This window comes from Abrus precatorius, unplaced genomic scaffold (genome assembly GCF_003935025.1).
Source record: "Abrus precatorius isolate BTA unplaced genomic scaffold, Abrus_2018 Scaffold3, whole genome shotgun sequence".
NCBI lineage: Eukaryota > Viridiplantae > Streptophyta > Magnoliopsida > Fabales > Fabaceae > Abrus > Abrus precatorius.
Window position 1 is genome coordinate 33,779,782 of NW_020874373.1, and position 16,295 is coordinate 33,796,076.

A 16,295-nucleotide genomic window follows, 5' to 3' on the forward strand; every position below is an offset into this window, starting at 1 on the left:
ACCAAGCTTCTGTGCCTTCAAAGAATCATTAGTAAGCTTAACTAAGAAGCAGGCAAACAGTGTGTAAAAGCACAGGAAAATGGGAAGGAAGAGAAAGGTTGCTGCAGAAGTTAGAGAGAGGAATCCATCTGAGGAAAACTTGGCATGGAATGAGGTGATGAAGGAACCTGCTACACCTGGAAGTGCCAAAAGATCCAGAAAAAGATTTGTTGGGGTGAGACAAAGGCCATCAGGAAGATGGGTAGCTGAGATAAAAGATACCATTCAGAAGATAAGGGTGTGGTTAGGCACTTTTGATACAGCTGAGGAAGCTGCAAGAGCCTATGATGAGGCTGCTTTCATGCTTCGTGGTGCCAACACTAGAACAAACTTTTGGCCTTGTTCTCAACCTTCATCAACTCCTGCTCTTCCCTCAAAGATTACAAATCTCCTCCTTCAAAGGCTTAAAGCAAGGAATAATGGCAATAATAATAATAATAACAATCCTTGCTCTTTTTCTGCTTCTTCAACTTCCTCCTCAAATTCTTTTTCTTTCAACAACCAACAAAAGCAACAAGTAGATGTTTATGGAACTGAACCAAAATCTTTCTCAATGGACCAATTCACTGATTTCCTTAATGACCCTGAAGATTATGGCACAAGCAACAACGAATTCAGTGATAATAGTGCACAAATTGACTACATCACAAATAGTTTTGAATCATGTTTAGCTGGAAAAGATGATTGTAGGGAAAAAGAAATGGGTATGGAATGCAATTTCAGCAGTGTGGCACAAACAACATCAAATGCTGATTGCAGTTCAGGAGGGGAAAGAGAGGGAGACAATGAAGAAGGCATTTGTTTGAGTGCCAAGGATTTTCAGTTCTTGGACAATGTTGTTCCATCTAATTACTATTATTCTCCTTTTGAGATTGCTGAAGAAATTGAGGAACCTTTGGAACCAGAGAACTATAGTGATGAGCCTTCAATGTTAAGAGCTGTCATGAAGAGAATGAAATATGAGAGAAAGTTCTCAGCTTCCCTTTATGCCTTCAATGGAATAACTGAGTGCTTGAAGTTGAAACTGGAATCGGGAAACAAAAATGGAAGAGGGGCTTCTAGTCAACTAACCAGCCTCAAGATGGCTTGTAGCAAAAACAAGATTGAGGCTAATAAGAAGAATGAAGAGTACATGGGAGCAATGGATAGGAAAGACGAAGAAAAACCACAAACATCAATTGGCATGGATTGCTCCTCCCCCACTTTTGCATCCAGTATTGATGGGGAACTCTTACTTTGGAATTCACTTGATCTTCCTAGTATTTGCTTTGTTAACTAGCTGCTATTCAATTAGTTTCACTCATTTTTCTGTAACCTCAATGTATGCTAAGCAACATGTGTGGTGGTAACATCAGATTTATTTAATTATAAAAAATATTTTCTAGTACAGTGTTGTTATTTATGTTTATATTCTATTAGGCTATGTTTAGGAGGAAAGAAGAGGTGAAGAAAAGGAATTAACAAGGCTTAGCTTTAAGAGTTACTTAATTAAAAGAAGAGTTTGAGAATTTTCTAAATTCTCCAAAGCTCTTTAAATATTAGTTTTTTGAGTTCTTCTAATCTTAAATTTTTTTTACAGTTTTCTTTCTTCCACTTTTTTTAACTTTTTCACGATTGAGATTTGAATTTTTTTTTTTTAAATGTTAGTTTTTAAAGGAGAATTTTTTTAAAAAATTATAAAAAATAAAAATATTAAATTTAAATTTATTAATTTTTAGAAAAATAAAAAAAATTATAAAATATATATATAAAAAGAATAAAAAATATAATAATATCATTTATATATTTAAACTTTCTATCATTCTCCTCTCTTAATATTAAACATCTAAACAAAGATGAAGTTAAACCTCCTTTTTCTTTCAAACTCTTTTCTTCACTCTCTTTCCAAACAAAGCCTTAGTCACTAGTGCTCATTTCATTAGTCAGTTAGATTCGGTGGTGGGGTGCTAGGGTGAAGTACACACGTGAAATAACTATTAACAGGTGGCAAAGATATGGTCTATTGTTTCTCATATCATCGCTTAATAAGGTTCTATTAGGGTGAAAAACTAAAACATCTAATATTAAAAATAATACGGACCAGAAACTATAAGAAAATGGTGCTTAAAGACCAACAGCAAGAACGCAAATGTGGAAACAAAAATATCTAATAGTTAAGTTAATGATTGCTGTAAGTCTCTTATATCATAAATTTTATTGCATTGGCAATTATTCAGTAAAAGCACAACCACCACCATTTAAATAATTAGCATAAGACCATATTCGTGAGAAATATTTTGAAACAATGATGTCACGAGTTGGTAGCATTAAAGAGCACATCAAATTTATTAACAAGGTAGCTACATAAATATTTGCGTAGTGCAAAGGTAGTTATATCGTTGCTGGTTAAAGAATATAAAGGAAATCGAGGGAAAGACGAATATAACGTAATGATTCAGACACATAAGCTTTTATTAGATAGACGAAGACGTATTACCCAATGTTTAGATGAAAGGAGAGAAAATTTATGTTTTTAATTTCTAGAAGTCAACTTTTCTTAATTATGTGTCTTTCAATCAAACAAAAAATTTTATTTTCAGATACTCATGAAGAATAAACAAGAATAGACAGTTGCATTAGGCTAGTTTCTAGAAAAAACAATGTCTATTTTCAAATATACGTTTATCTTGAAATAAAATGTTTTTGTGTAGGTTTCTCTGTCTACAAAAGAAAAACAAACACGGGCATGGTAAATTTTCAGGAATATTATATCCCTAGGAATATCATTCTTGGGATCAATATTCTCGAATGAAAAATCAACTCCCAAACAAAGGCCGCCAAGGGGTCCATAAACCAAACAAAATATGGACGGTAGTATACGTCGTCTCATCGTGATACTTTCAAAAGGCTAACGCATAAAAATCCTGAAAGTATAAATTTTGCCAGGTACCAGTTGCAGTCTATAAAGGCTCGGAGGATGCAATCATACAAGAGTAATCTGAAATTACATTCATAAGATAATGCTAATCTGCAAATTCAAAGTTAGATGCAGGCATGCAGCCTAGACAGGCATCCCTTCCGCTTCCAAGTAACAATCGCAACAGTCATTTACAGCCCTCGATTGAAAATCATACACATCACTGTCAATTGGGGTCTAATTCTTTCATCAATTTCCCCATATAATTCACTACATTGATAAAATTAAATTCATCAAGAGAAAGGAACACCTAGTTAAACAACATTGTTAATGAAGCAAAACCCATATTTAGGATTGGCTCATTATGATGTTTACCCATAGAAAAACGGGTAGAAAACAGACCATACTCTCGGACAGAAAAGATACTTATATGTACAATGGTAGCTTATTCACATGAAACAGGCATATTTGAGTCTCTTGTGAGCCTAAGCTCTTTGCTCTAGAGGACACGAAGCTGTGCAAGGAAAGCAGCACACAGATCCAAGAAGAGAAACTGTGGACCTTGCACCCTTTGAAGATCAAGCAGATACTTTTCTTCCCTAGTTTTGTAAAGCTGTTATAGAAGTGAACATAAGAATTCAATAATATCAAGCAGATACTTTAACTACTTTGATTTAGCAAAGGACACTTATCTGACCATCACAGCAAAATCATTACTACTAAGGCAGTAATTGAAAATGTCTTTTTATATCAAATGCTGTAAAGATTATGGTTGTAGAGGTAAATTACCTGCACCTCAAATTTGACAACATTTGAAGCAGAAACGGCATCATTCTCAATAATGTTGGAATCATCTCCAAAGTAATGATTATTATGCACAGCATTGTTCACCATTCCTTCATGTTGACCAGGAATGCCAGCAACCCACCTGCACTTCATGTTGTAGTGACCAATCTTCTTCCAACAAACATTTAATTCTTGCAAAGCTTTAAGGACCTCAGTCATTATTTCACGAGGATGGGCACGAGACTGTCACAAGATAATGAACAGAAAGTAACTACCAACAAGCCATCAAAACTACAATTTTCTTATGGCAACTATTATTGAAAATTCAGACAGTTGTTAGATATAAAGTACATAAGCAACAAATTCAGCAGCCCAAACTTACAACAGATGGAATAAACTAGACAAAAAAAGGCACCCAGCAAATATTTCCTCACAAACAGCATGATCACAAGTGATATTCATTGTACCTGAAGCCCAAGGGCCCATTTTCTCTCAACAGGAAACTGTTGTCTCAATCCTGCTCCTGGATAATCCATATAGCCTTGAACACGGTGCCCAACAACTGAAGAAGCAACTTCACTGGGATGCATTTGGTTAAAACCAGCATCCTAAGCAATTTCAATATAAAGCCAAAATTAAAGGAGTTTTGGATAGGATTGAGTTTTAAAAGGAAACAAACAAAGAAATATAATATCAATTAAGAATAAGAAACCTATGATTCCAAGGCTATAAGATCCAAGAATAACCAAGTTCAGGCTAGAAAGAAATATTTAATGAACGGTTTAACGATAGGAGCCTCACTCAAATTACAAAAAATACTGAAATGGAACTCATTTCACAGCACCCAAACCCAGGACCGAGGTAGCTGATAGAAGGGCTATTTTTCCTTCTCTCTCACTCTCCCAATTTTTCCCTCTTCTTCCCCTCCTCCATTTTTATTTTAACTTAACCCCACCCCCTCTCCTACCTTGTAAGTAAGATGTTAAAAAGCTCAACCCCTCCCCTTTTCTCACATTTCCAATGCAACTTCAGTTATAATTTTCTACTGTTCCTTCCTATCTTCCTGGCTTGCAACATCATAATGTAGTGACGCCTAACATTTACTCATAACTTTTGTACAGTACACAATATGCAACCCAGTTTGCATAGGGATACAATATACCCAAATGTTAGAAAAATGTCTTCTGTTCTTTGGATAAGCTAAATGAATTAAAGAATAAAGACACTAATGAAATATTAAAAAAATAAATGTAAGAGAAACTCACCATGGACTCTTGAAACTCAGCTCCAAGATAGCCGCTGGAAACACGGAATCGGTTGTCCAATAACAAATAGTAGGCTACAGTACCCTGAAATATAGGGATGGGAGTAAGGGATAATCTGGCAGATGTAGAAGGAGAAAATGAAAGGCACAAACCTCGTTTTGTATCCTGTTCCGAAGAGATTCAACCAATTGATTCTTGTCAAATCCCATATTCACCACTTCCTGAAGGATCTCCTCATCAATCTACAATACCATGACATCATTTGGTTTTATTTTTTGGACTGATTACAACATATCAAATATCATACACCTTATAATCCCCAATGTGCAGGTGTGTCTAAAGTGAAAATTTTGAAAAACTTAAAGTAGCTGAAAAGATACCAGTGCCCTTAAGTAACTTGAAATGTTACTCAAGGTATGAAACCTCGCATTTTCATTTAAAATTAGTATTTTTCAACTACACTTTTCATGAACCATAGAAGATAATTTACAGAAGTGTGACATTGGAGGGAAAGGGGGGATAACCCACAAAGACATAAAAACAAACCTTTTTGGCCTGTTGCATTGTATCTGGTGGTGGCACAGCTAAATAACGTGGAAGACGAGCTTGGAACCATGGGTGTTGACGGATCTCAGGTATAGTTATCCTCTTCATAGGGTCGACCACAAGCATCCTTGGTATCAAATTTCTAGCACCAGGTGACAGATGACTGGGAAGTGTATATATCCCACCCTATATGATACAATATGTGGTAAATAAACCTCTTTGAAGTTGAGGATAACAGAACTTAAAGAATAAATCTGATTCTCAAAAAATTCATTATTCAGTTAATACTAATATAGAACATCCAACAGTTAGACTCAAAGTTATAAAGAAATTATAGAACTATTATTATATTCATATAGAACTAGAAAATGCAACCCATGCATTTGCACAGCTTCAGAATATTAAAAAATAGTAAAAAATGAGTAAATCAAAATAAATACACAAAGCTAAAAATATAAATAAGCGAGACTACAAAGCAGGAAAATTAGCCATGTGTCCTTGGTCTGGACAGTTTCAATATATATGTACATAACAGCCAATGGTTTGATTAATTAAATAAATAAAATTAACACCAACAATACCTTTATTTTCTTGAAGAGATTTGGAATGTTTTCATCATCAAAAGGCAGAGTGCCACAAAGAAGTGCATACAAAATTACACCACAGCTCCAGACATCTACTTCTGGTCCAGCGTACAATTTCCCAGAGATAACCTATGAAAAAAAATGGGAAAACAAAGTGTTACCAAGAAATACAAATCACAAGACAAAGAAAATACATATATCCTCAACAATTACAATAACAAAAAAATAGCAATAATCATCCTCATGCATTCCATTAAAAGCCAGAGAACTTCAAACCTCAGGAGCTGCATAGTTGGGGCTTCCACAACTTGTCTTAAGAAAGTGACCATCCCGCATGATGTTGCTCAAGCCAAAATCAGCAATCTTGACATTACATTTGGAGTCCAAAAGTAAATTCTCAGGCTTCAGATCTCTATGAACCACCATATTCCTGTGACAGTACTCCACACCAGAGATTATCTGCATCCAAATAAGAAATTAGCTCAAACAATCTGCAACAAGCAAAATTTTTCTCTACTATACAAAATAGTAAAGAAACCCACCTGCTGAAAAAAATTACGAGCTTCATCTTCCTGCAGTCTACCCTTCTCCACTATGTAATCAAATAACTCTCCCGATTTCACATACTCCATAACAACATATATGTCAGTTGGAGTTTCTATGACCTCATAAAGGCGTATAATGTGAGGATGCATGAACAATCTTAAAATTTTTATTTCTCTTCTCACTGCAATACATTTAGAAAAAGGAAAAGGGGAAGAAGGACGGTAAGCATGTTTGATAACAAGACAGAGCAGGAGGAAACATGGGAGATCTTGTAAACTAAAGCATAAGGAAATTGGTTATATCTATCTTCAAACTCCACATCATTAGAACATAAGGATAACATATGTTAGTAAAATACATAAAAGTTCTTGAAGCTATAATTATATATCAATATTCACAAAACAAAAAGTTGCTAGAACAATTGGAAATTCCTAAATTAAAAAAAAAAAAAAAGGACCACAATTAGATGATAATATATAATTTATTGATAAAAATAATAAAAACCTTTTTCTTCCATGTCCATGTTCTTTATCTTTCGACGGTTAAGGATCTTGATTGCAACCTTATGGCCAGTCAATACATGCTCTGCAATTTTCACCTTCCCAAAGGATCCAATTCCAAGTGTTTTTCCCAATTTATAATTGGGTAGAAACATGTCCAGGCCAGCACCAACACCTCGGCCAGCTGATCCATCCATTTTTAAATCTAGAAGTAAAATTATGGAAGAGATAAAATATATAATCAGGCACATGAAAGTATATCTAGATGCATAAACAAATGCAAACATCAAAATAAGCATGCTAGAATGACTAGAAGAACATGCATAATTACATGAGCTGCCAGTGACACAAGGGTTTTACAGCACTGGTACAAATTTAATTGTCACCCCAATTGTCCTTTTCTTTAAGTGTATGGCGCCTATAATCCAATTCAACCTTTAATAAAGAGGGAGAAGTTTAGACAATAACGAGGAATAGCTCCAACAGATGGGTATAAAGTCTGCCACATAAAGTCTCAGCAACTAAGACTCTTAATGGCTTACAATAGTAAACACCAACAGATGGGTATATCAAGACTGATAAACATCACATCAGAGCAGCATTACTGCATAAAAGAGGATCCAGAACATCATTACAATTGAGAACAATTGTCTGACTTATTGTTGCAATCAAAGAAAACAAGATCCTGATTAATTGTATTCTAAAAAGAAATTTAACAATTTTCTTCTCTATTAACATAGTCATCAATCCCAAAGGCAACATGGGGCAGCCATCCCCTAAACTGCTATGGCAGGACAATGCATCGAGAGGTATGACATGACCACTATTTTGAAGAATATTGTTAAGAAACTTGAGCTTAACTCACTCTCAAAAGTTAACTCATAGGAGGAGGACTATCCTATTCCTTATAAGGAGTATTCTGACTTTATTCCAAACCAATGTAGGACATCTTAACACATCTCCCTCACGTGCTGAACTGGACATCTAGTGCGTGAAATTTGTAAGACTTGACATGTACACAGGTGGATCCAACAGGACTAGACATCTATGAGCAGCCCAACATTTAAACTGAATAAGCTCTGATACCATGTTAAGAAACTTGGACCTAACTCACTTTCAAAAACTAGCTCATAGAAGGAGGATTACCTTATTCCTTATAAGGAATATTCTGTCTTTATTCCTAACTAATGTGGGACATCTTAACAATTATAAATACAAGAAATATAATCTATACTTCACATAAACAAACACTCAAAATATATTCCCTGAAATTAAAGACATTTATAAATAATAGTCAAAAGTCATAGTCTATACACAAAAGCTAACAATAAAAGTTGAAGAACATATAGGAAACAGAAACAGAAGAGACATCTCTGAAATTTAAAAAAAAAAAAAACAGAGAACTCAATGATGAGTAGGGAAACACACAGAGACAACAGAAAAATGAGGATACCTTGCCACTCAGAACACAAACACAGAATGAAAGAAAGAAAGGAAAGAGAAACACAACTCAGATAAGCTGGAAAAAAACATGACAGAGACAAAACATAAAAGAGACCAAAAGAAGGTTCTGCTGTGAAGCATGAAATGAAGCTTGAGAGCTGTTATGGGCTGACCAGAAACACTGCCAGAGAACTGGTTCAGAGACCAGAAAAGGGAGGAGGTCACCCTTAGTCAAGCTTCTTACCCCAACTTTCAAATATGAGCACAAAAAAGGTGCATTTAGTCTTGAATAAGATACATATAGGTTTTCCAATGCAAAACAAGGGAAATGGAAAAATACCATACCCAAAATAGCTTCAGTGATGTACAAAATATAGACAGTAAATAGGGAATTTTCCCCTGTGAAATAATAGGGGATAGCAACCAACTGACCATGACTCTGTTAGGAAACTGGATATTTGGAGGGTGTATCATAGGAGGAATAGAGTAGATGTAGAGGATCATACCCTTGATACCGGTAATGCCAATTAGTTGCTGAGATAATGGAAAGTTAGTCATGGAAAGGAACATAACAATAACAGAACATGGGAGAAAGGGATCTCACTTTGGGAAGGGCTCTCAAATACTCTACATCAATTATCATCTTGTATCATTTCTGTATCAACACTCTAGTGGGTCCTACCACTGAGTTGATACTATTTTTCTAACAAGATTCCTCTCTATTCATAAGTTCTCTCTCTTCTCTGAAACAGATCTAACCAATCCCACTACTTCAAAACGCTCAGAAATGTAAATGAATAGTAACCTGTGGCTGCTCTCCGCAACGCTCCCCCCAGATGACAGTGCTAGCTAAGCATGCTATTAATAACTATTAATTATAAAATAAATTTTCTACTTTTATCAGAAAAAAGGAAACTCAAGAATATACTTATACACACTGACAAAATCATTATTAGTAATGAAACGAATGACAAAAAAATTTAAAAAAATATATTAGCATTGAATCATCTGTCATTACCCTTTCTTTTTCATTGGCATTGCACATTCATAAAAGGCTGACAGGTGATGTGAAGGTAAGGTTATTGAAAATTTGACATGCGACTCAATGTCATTGTTCCTAGTGGCAAAAAAAGTTGCATTTATGGTCAAAGGGTTAAGGATCAATGCATCAAGCCTCCCAAACTGCACAAATGCACAACACCGGGAGCCTCATGCACTAGGAACTGAAAACTTATATGCAAGTCCTAGGCTCCAATATACCAGTACAAAAAGGGTATAGCCAGCCAGATAAGTTAAATACACACTTTTAGAAAGGAATTATTTAATTGTTAAACTTTTGAAACCATAAAATACTTGTATCGGAATGAGTCCAAACTCCAAAGGCAGGTAACGGTTACCTCCTCTGTTTCAAAATCATTACCATTTAAGGTTTTGCACAAGGATTAAGATAGTTATCAGAATACCCTCAATCTTAGGGAATATAATTCCATTAAACTAAATTAACCCTTGACTTTGACAATGCTCTCTCTCACTCCACCTAGAGGAGATACCAAGATACAAGTATAAAATTGGAGGTAACAAAAAATAATGCTTTCTTAGTTTTGTAAAGTGACAAATAACTTTAAATCTAAACAGAATAAACTCCTACAATGACTATTATTTCAAAGTGGGGGGCGCATTTTTCTACCATTCTCACTATTTTACCCTGCCTTAGCACCACAGTTTGCAAGTTAGACAGGTGGCCTCTCCAGCTGCTTTACATCTATCAATAAGAGGCACCATGCACAGGCCATACGAGGCACCTTGCCTCAGGCGCTCCTTTGACTACACTGTTTTTCCAACAATAAAGAAGCTACTACAACCTTATGAGCAACAGATTTTCAAATGATGTAATCTACCACTAACCACCAGCTAAAAGTTCCACTGATTGTTAAGAACCGTACAAAAAGAGAAAAAAAAGTGTTAAACACACCATCTACTACTCTGACGCTAGTGGCAGTGTATATACTGATACCCGAAGGAACCAGAAGGTGAAAATTGATGGAAATAATAATACAACGTAAAGAAAACAAACAATTAGAAATAATTTTAAAAAAAAGGAACATAAAATTAGAAGTAATAACAAGAATTTTAGAACAATTCAACACAATTATTCAAAATCGTGGCCATTCCATATCCACACGCAACGCAATCCAGAACCTCAAATCTGAAAACTAGCAGCCTTCCGATCGAAAGCACTTGATTTAATTTCAAAAAGTAAAAAAGAACAATAGTTATCAAGAAAAAATAACCAACAAGAAGAAGAATCTTAGCACGAAAAAGAAAAAGCGAAATTAACAGAGAGGAAGGGGGAGATGGAGATGTTGAAAATTGTATGGGGATTGAAACTGGAGAAGGGTGAAGGCTCACCAAGGTGTTGTTGGAGTGAACGGAGCTTGAGAGTGAAAATGAAGAGATTGAAGGAACCCTAATGTTGAGGATTGGGAATGGGATGGAGAAGAAGAGAAGAGGAACAAAGCATCGCGTTCTCCTTCGATGTTTGCATCAGCCTCCACAATCTGCTAATACACGACAAAAGACGGTGCGTTTTGATCTCACATGCTTTCGGTAATTAAATTCGCTTCTAAAGCATTTATATCTAATTATTATAATATTTAATTATCAAACGCGATAATTTATTTACAAAATTTATAACTAAATGCAAATATGATTATTTTATTATCCACCACTCCGATTCTTATATAAGCTAACAAGCATTTTATATATTTTATATATATTATTAAATAAAAATTAAAAAAGTAATATCATGTAACTTTGTACTATTAGCGCTAATAAAACGAATTATTTCTCGTTAAAGTGGGCCTGTAACAAGTAGAGAATTTTAGGAAATTAAGCTAAAAAGGTTTAAATTTAATTTAAATTATAAAATTAACTTCTAAAACAAATAAAATTTATTTTCTTACATTAAACTTTCTTAGATTATGATAAAAGACTTATATTTAATTTGAATTCAAAATGTAAAATTCAAACCCTATATTTTATCATATAAGTTTCAACTAATCCAGGAGAGTAAATCAGTTTTGTTAACTCTAATAAAAATCATAATTTAAAAATTAATACTCCATTCCTTATTATTAATGTCGAAGTATTTTTGTCATCATCAAATTGTTACGTTGGCATGATTAGATTGTTTTTTAAATTAAAATTATTAATTCACTTTGTAACAATTTAAATTCTATAATTAAGATATAAAATAATTCTTTATTTAAACAATTAGCAGCTAGTTTAAATATAAGTATTTAAGAATGGTTCTACATAGATTAAAAAATTGAGATTCAATATTATTTCAAAATACAAGTGTAAAAACAAGAATTATAGTATTCTCTAAATTTGTGCTAATGTCATATCTAAAAGGGTCAATTTAGATTTTGAAAGTTGTGGTTGAATGTAAAAGTTTAAGTGGTAAATGTTTCATTTTTCTTTAAATAAAATCTCACCTTTCAAGTTCAAATCTTATTGAAAAATAATAATAATTTATTGTAAGAACTAATCCTATTATGCTACGAGTATTTTTAAATCAAACAAAATTATTAACATGGAGCGTTTCTCATGCATCAGCTTAAGAATAAAACTAGTATACAAATATGCACAACACAGTAGTCAAATGGTGCTTCCACAGGTAAAGTTCCAAGTTCAAATCGTTCCATATCCCTAACTTAAAATATCTTCATTGTCTTTAGCTTCACATTGATCATTTTTAATTGTATTTGAAGAGGTATCAATCAGACACTGGTTAGTCATTAATTTGTTGTCACCATAAATACTTGAGTCCCATAAGTATATACTATAAACGACTAACTACTGATTAAAAAAAAGTATGCTAAATACAATATTAGAGAAAAAAAATCTGCTTGAGAATATAAGCCAAAAGAATAACCCCATTTTCGTTAATAATTATTTGATTGTGGATTTATTATTATAATTTAGTTGCTGAAAGTGTGCTTAATGCTTTTTAGAAACTAAATTTCAGAAATAATTTGTAAATATTACTTCAAATTTAATTTTCAGAATTTTAAAACTAATTTCTACATGATTTTCAAAATTTAACTGTTGAAAGATCTATAATTAATTTTTAAAATTTAATTTTCAGGAGATATTAAAACATTTTTAAAAATTAAATTTAAAAAATAACAGTAAAATAAATTATGCTGATAACCAAAAAGGATGGTTCAAAAATAATCTCAATTTAATTTTACTTGGGTCTTAATAAGGTAAGATGTTGGCCCACACCTAGCATTTCTTGTCTCTTCAAATGCCTCGGGCCTATAAGAATTAAATCTTCAATCCATTCTTAGACCCACTTAGCCTGAGCCACAATGTTGGTTTCTAGCCAATTTCTTTGTGAAAAAACTAAAAAAATTCTTTGGAATTTTAATTCTCTTTTTGGAATGAACGAATATATATATATATATATATATATATATATATATATATATATATAGAGAGAGAGAGAGAGAGAGAGAGAGAGAGAGAACATTTCCTTATTAACACATCCATTTGCATCTTTTTTGGGAATTTAACTCTTAACTTGCCCCAAAAACTACTATTAAATTCAGTTGGGTCTTTCTGTTGATACTTTTAAATGTCTATTATTATTGTTATTTAAATGATTTTTCTTTAACATATTTTTTAAAATGAATTAATAATAAAAGCATTTTGCATAAAAATTATTAAATGGGAGAGTGATGATAGACACTACTAAAAATAAGTTACAGTACACTTTTTGTTTTTCCTGATTGTTAGGATTTACTTATAGCTTTTAATATGCACCACTTTGACTAAAATCCTATCTAAACACCAATGCTTGATTTTGGTCCAAAACGAAACCAAACACAATACTATGAGATGATACTCGAGGCTACATTTTGGGCTGTTGCATTGTATTTGGTGGTGAAACAACTAAAGAAGGTGGAAGAAGAGCTTGAAACCATGGGTGCTGACGGAGTTGAGGTATGGTCATCCTCTTCACTTGGTCGACTTCCAGCATCCTTGGTATCAAATCTCTTGCACCAAGAGATAGATGACAAGGAAGAGTGTATATCCCTCCCTAAATGAAATAAAATGTGGTAAGAATCTCATTAAGGAAAACATCTTTGTGGGTATGCTTGGATAAGTATTTTAATTAAATATTAAATTCATATACACTAAAAAATTGTTTAAGTATTAAAATAATCTTTATTAGTGTATTAATTATCTAACAAAATTAAAATGTTAATGGTCTATGCTAACAAATAATGTATAATACATTTGATATATGGATAGTAATATCCCACCCGATAAACAGGAACTGATTTAGAAAATACCTTAATTTTCTTGAAGAGATTTGGAATGTTTTCATCATAAAAGGGAAGAGTGCCACAAAGAAGAAAATATAGAATTACACCACAGCTCCAGACATCAATTTCGGGTCCAGCATACAATTTTCCAGAGATAACCTGTGAGATATTATATAACAAAGTGTTACCAAGAAAAACGAATCACGCATGATGCATAGTTATCATCATCATGTATTCTAAGCCAAATCATGGAATTTGAAACCTCGGGAGCTGCATAGTTACAACTTCCGCAAATTGTCTTAAGAAAATGAGCATCACGCATGATGCTACTCCAACCAAATCCAATAATCTTGACATTACATTCAGAATCCAAAAGTAATTTCTCAGGCCTTATGTCTCTGTGAGTCACCATATTCCTGTGACAGTGTTCCACACCAGAGATTATCTGCTTCCAAAATATAAGGTACCATAAATATATCTCATGATGTTAACAAAAAATATATATTCAAAATTTACGTGATATAGATAAAATAACTTATGTTTATTGTTAAAATCAAGTGTAAATAAAAGAAAAAGTCTCACATAAAATGAAATATAAATTAATTAAGAATTTATAAAGAAAAGAATCTATACACTCATAACTTTAAAGTTTTGGGTTGCGCATAGTTGTTCTACATATTTGAGAAATTCATTCCTTCTTTATTTCCTTCTCCAACATTTTCAAATAAATTAAAAAAAAATTATTAATGTAATTTATGAATATAAATTACTATATTTTGTATCAAAGAAAAATATTTTTTAAGCTTTTTAAATTTTTACCTAGATAATAGTTCATAACTCTATGTAATAATTTATAATTCTTCGTTACAATTCATTAAACAATAAACATTAAACTTCAAAAGAAAATAAAAAAATTATGTCACATGCAAATGCAAATCATCTCAATAATATATGTAATTTTTTTAATGGATTGATGTTAAAGCATTAATGTAAGTATTCATAATATTAAATATTATAATATTGAATGCAAATTTATTAATTCTTATTGTATATTTTTGATAGATTAAAAAAATTTGAAATTTACAATATATGTCACAGGCAAAAGTTTAGCAAATACACACAATAGCAAACAAGTACTACCTGTTGAAAAATATTGCGAGCTTCATCTTCTTGCAGCCTACCCTTTTCTGCTACATAATCAAAGAGCTCTCCAGATTCCACATACTCCATAACAAGATATATGTCGCTTGGAGTTTCTATGACCTCATAAAGTTGTATAATCTGAGGATGTATGAGCAATCTTAAAACTTCGATTTCTCTTCTCACTGGAACACAATTTGCAGAAATAGAAAGGAAAAGTTAAGATAGTAAGCATATCTAATTAACAAGAGTGACCCTCATGAGCAAACATGCATTTCCATTTCCATGTTAATTAAAATTTAAAAAGTAAAGGCAATATATATATATATATATATATTTGTAAAATAGTAAAAACCTTTTTCTTCCATTTCCATGTTCTTTATCGTGCGACGTTTAAGGATCTTGATGGCAACCTTTTGGCCAGTGAATACGTTTTCTGCAACTTTCACTTTCCCAAAGGATCCAATGCCAAGTGTTTTTCCCAATTTATAATTTGGTAGAACCATGCCTTGCCCAGCTACTCCATCCATTAATATGAAACTATATAATTCCATATATGGATTCACAAAACTAAGATTAATAAAGAAAGTCATCAAATATACCTAATTTTGAAAAATATATTTGTATTTTGACTAAATTAACATCTTACTTTGTTGGTACACTCTCATATTCGATGAATTATATACCTTACACATATACTAAATTTCTATCAAAGCACTGTTAAAATACTACTGTCTACTAACTTAACCATTGAAATACCTGTTTCCATCTCTCTAGAATCACAAATATATCAGTAATACCTTAATATATTTTTTCAGAATATTCTATATATCCTTGTTGGTAGTTTTAATTTTTCAACCAAAAATAAAATTATTTCAAATTGTATAAGTATATGATATGATGTGATCTTTATTATTCAATGATATAGACGTGAAGATAACGTAATGTGTTGGACACCCCACAAAAGAATTTAATTTCCCTTCAGTATCTTCTTGTCCATTATGAAACTTCCGAGAAGAAAAAACTACTAACAAGAATAAAATATTAACCACTTCATTAAATGATCGACCCTGAATAATAATAAATTAAAAAGGTTAAATTATAATTTAATCTTTTACAATCAAATGAAAAAAAATAAATTTTAATCTCTACATGAAATTTAAAATATGTTAAATATAAATATAAAATCTAAAGAATCCATAGAAGTTACTACC

At 32.4% G+C, this 16,295-nt stretch overlaps 3 protein-coding genes across 10 annotated transcripts; 1 reads left to right on the forward strand and 2 right to left on the reverse strand.

Annotated features, from left to right (window-relative positions):
• On the forward strand, positions 1-1,414 carry LOC113863890 (ethylene-responsive transcription factor ERN2-like). Its single transcript, XM_027497657.1, has one exon. It carries the CDS (start codon positions 80-82, stop codon positions 1,316-1,318), a length of 1,239 nt encoding a protein of 412 aa, XP_027353458.1. The 5' UTR covers positions 1-79; the 3' UTR covers positions 1,319-1,414.
• A 1,459-nt stretch (positions 1,415-2,873) lies between these two features.
• LOC113863541 (SNF1-related protein kinase catalytic subunit alpha KIN10) lies at positions 2,874-11,214 on the reverse strand. Of its 8 annotated transcripts, none has more exons than XM_027497167.1 (12): positions 11,015-11,172; positions 7,494-7,597; positions 7,167-7,367; positions 6,659-6,843; positions 6,393-6,575; positions 6,114-6,245; positions 5,533-5,718; positions 5,139-5,228; positions 4,987-5,070; positions 4,189-4,329; positions 3,725-3,964; positions 2,993-3,548 (listed from the first exon to the last, which is right to left on the reverse strand). In XM_027497167.1, the coding sequence occupies exons 3-12, from the start codon at positions 7,357-7,359 to the stop codon at positions 3,435-3,437; spliced, it is 1,548 nt and encodes a 515-aa protein (XP_027352968.1). In that variant the 5' UTR covers positions 7,360-7,367; positions 7,494-7,597; positions 11,015-11,172; the 3' UTR covers positions 2,993-3,434. The 8 variants fall into 8 exon arrangements, with proteins under 8 accessions (XP_027352965.1, XP_027352968.1, XP_027352967.1 ...); XM_027497166.1 differs by having other exon boundaries at positions 7,494-7,766; XM_027497164.1 differs by lacking the exon at positions 7,494-7,597 and having other exon boundaries at positions 2,874-3,548; positions 11,015-11,214.
• Positions 11,215-13,523: 2,309 nt separating this feature from the next.
• On the reverse strand, positions 13,524-15,611 carry LOC113862541 (SNF1-related protein kinase catalytic subunit alpha KIN10-like). The gene is made up of 5 exons (XM_027495622.1): positions 15,437-15,611; positions 15,082-15,266; positions 14,204-14,386; positions 13,969-14,100; positions 13,524-13,712 (listed from the first exon to the last, which is right to left on the reverse strand). Exons 1-5 carry the CDS (start codon positions 15,609-15,611, stop codon positions 13,524-13,526), a joined length of 864 nt encoding a protein of 287 aa, XP_027351423.1.
• Positions 15,612-16,295: the final 684 nt, after the last annotated feature.

What these genes read in the sequence shown, in the direction of transcription:
- LOC113863890 (XM_027497657.1), top strand. Translation starts at nt 80, where the DNA reads ATGGGAAGGAAGAGAAAGGTTGCTGCAGAAGTTAGAGAGAGGAATCCA.
- LOC113863541 (XM_027497163.1), bottom strand. Translation starts at nt 7,461, where the DNA reads ATGCTTATTTTGATGTTTGCATTTGTTTATGCATCTAGATATACTTTC. An exon ending in CATGGACATGGAAGAAAAAG is followed by an intron (nt 6,844 to 7,166) that starts GTTTTTATTATT and finishes AATGTATTGCAG; the next exon opens with TGAGAAGAGAAATAAAAATT. An exon ending in ATCTCTTCAAGAAAATAAAG is followed by an intron (nt 5,719 to 6,113) that starts GTATTGTTGGTG and finishes TGTATCATATAG; the next exon opens with GGTGGGATATATACACTTCC.
- LOC113862541 (XM_027495622.1), bottom strand. Translation starts at nt 15,611, where the DNA reads ATGGATGGAGTAGCTGGGCAAGGCATGGTTCTACCAAATTATAAATTG. An exon ending in CATGGAAATGGAAGAAAAAG is followed by an intron (nt 15,267 to 15,436) that starts GTTTTTACTATT and finishes ATTGTGTTCCAG; the next exon opens with TGAGAAGAGAAATCGAAGTT. An exon ending in ATCTCTTCAAGAAAATTAAG is followed by an intron (nt 13,713 to 13,968) that starts GTATTTTCTAAA and finishes TATTTCATTTAG; the next exon opens with GGAGGGATATACACTCTTCC.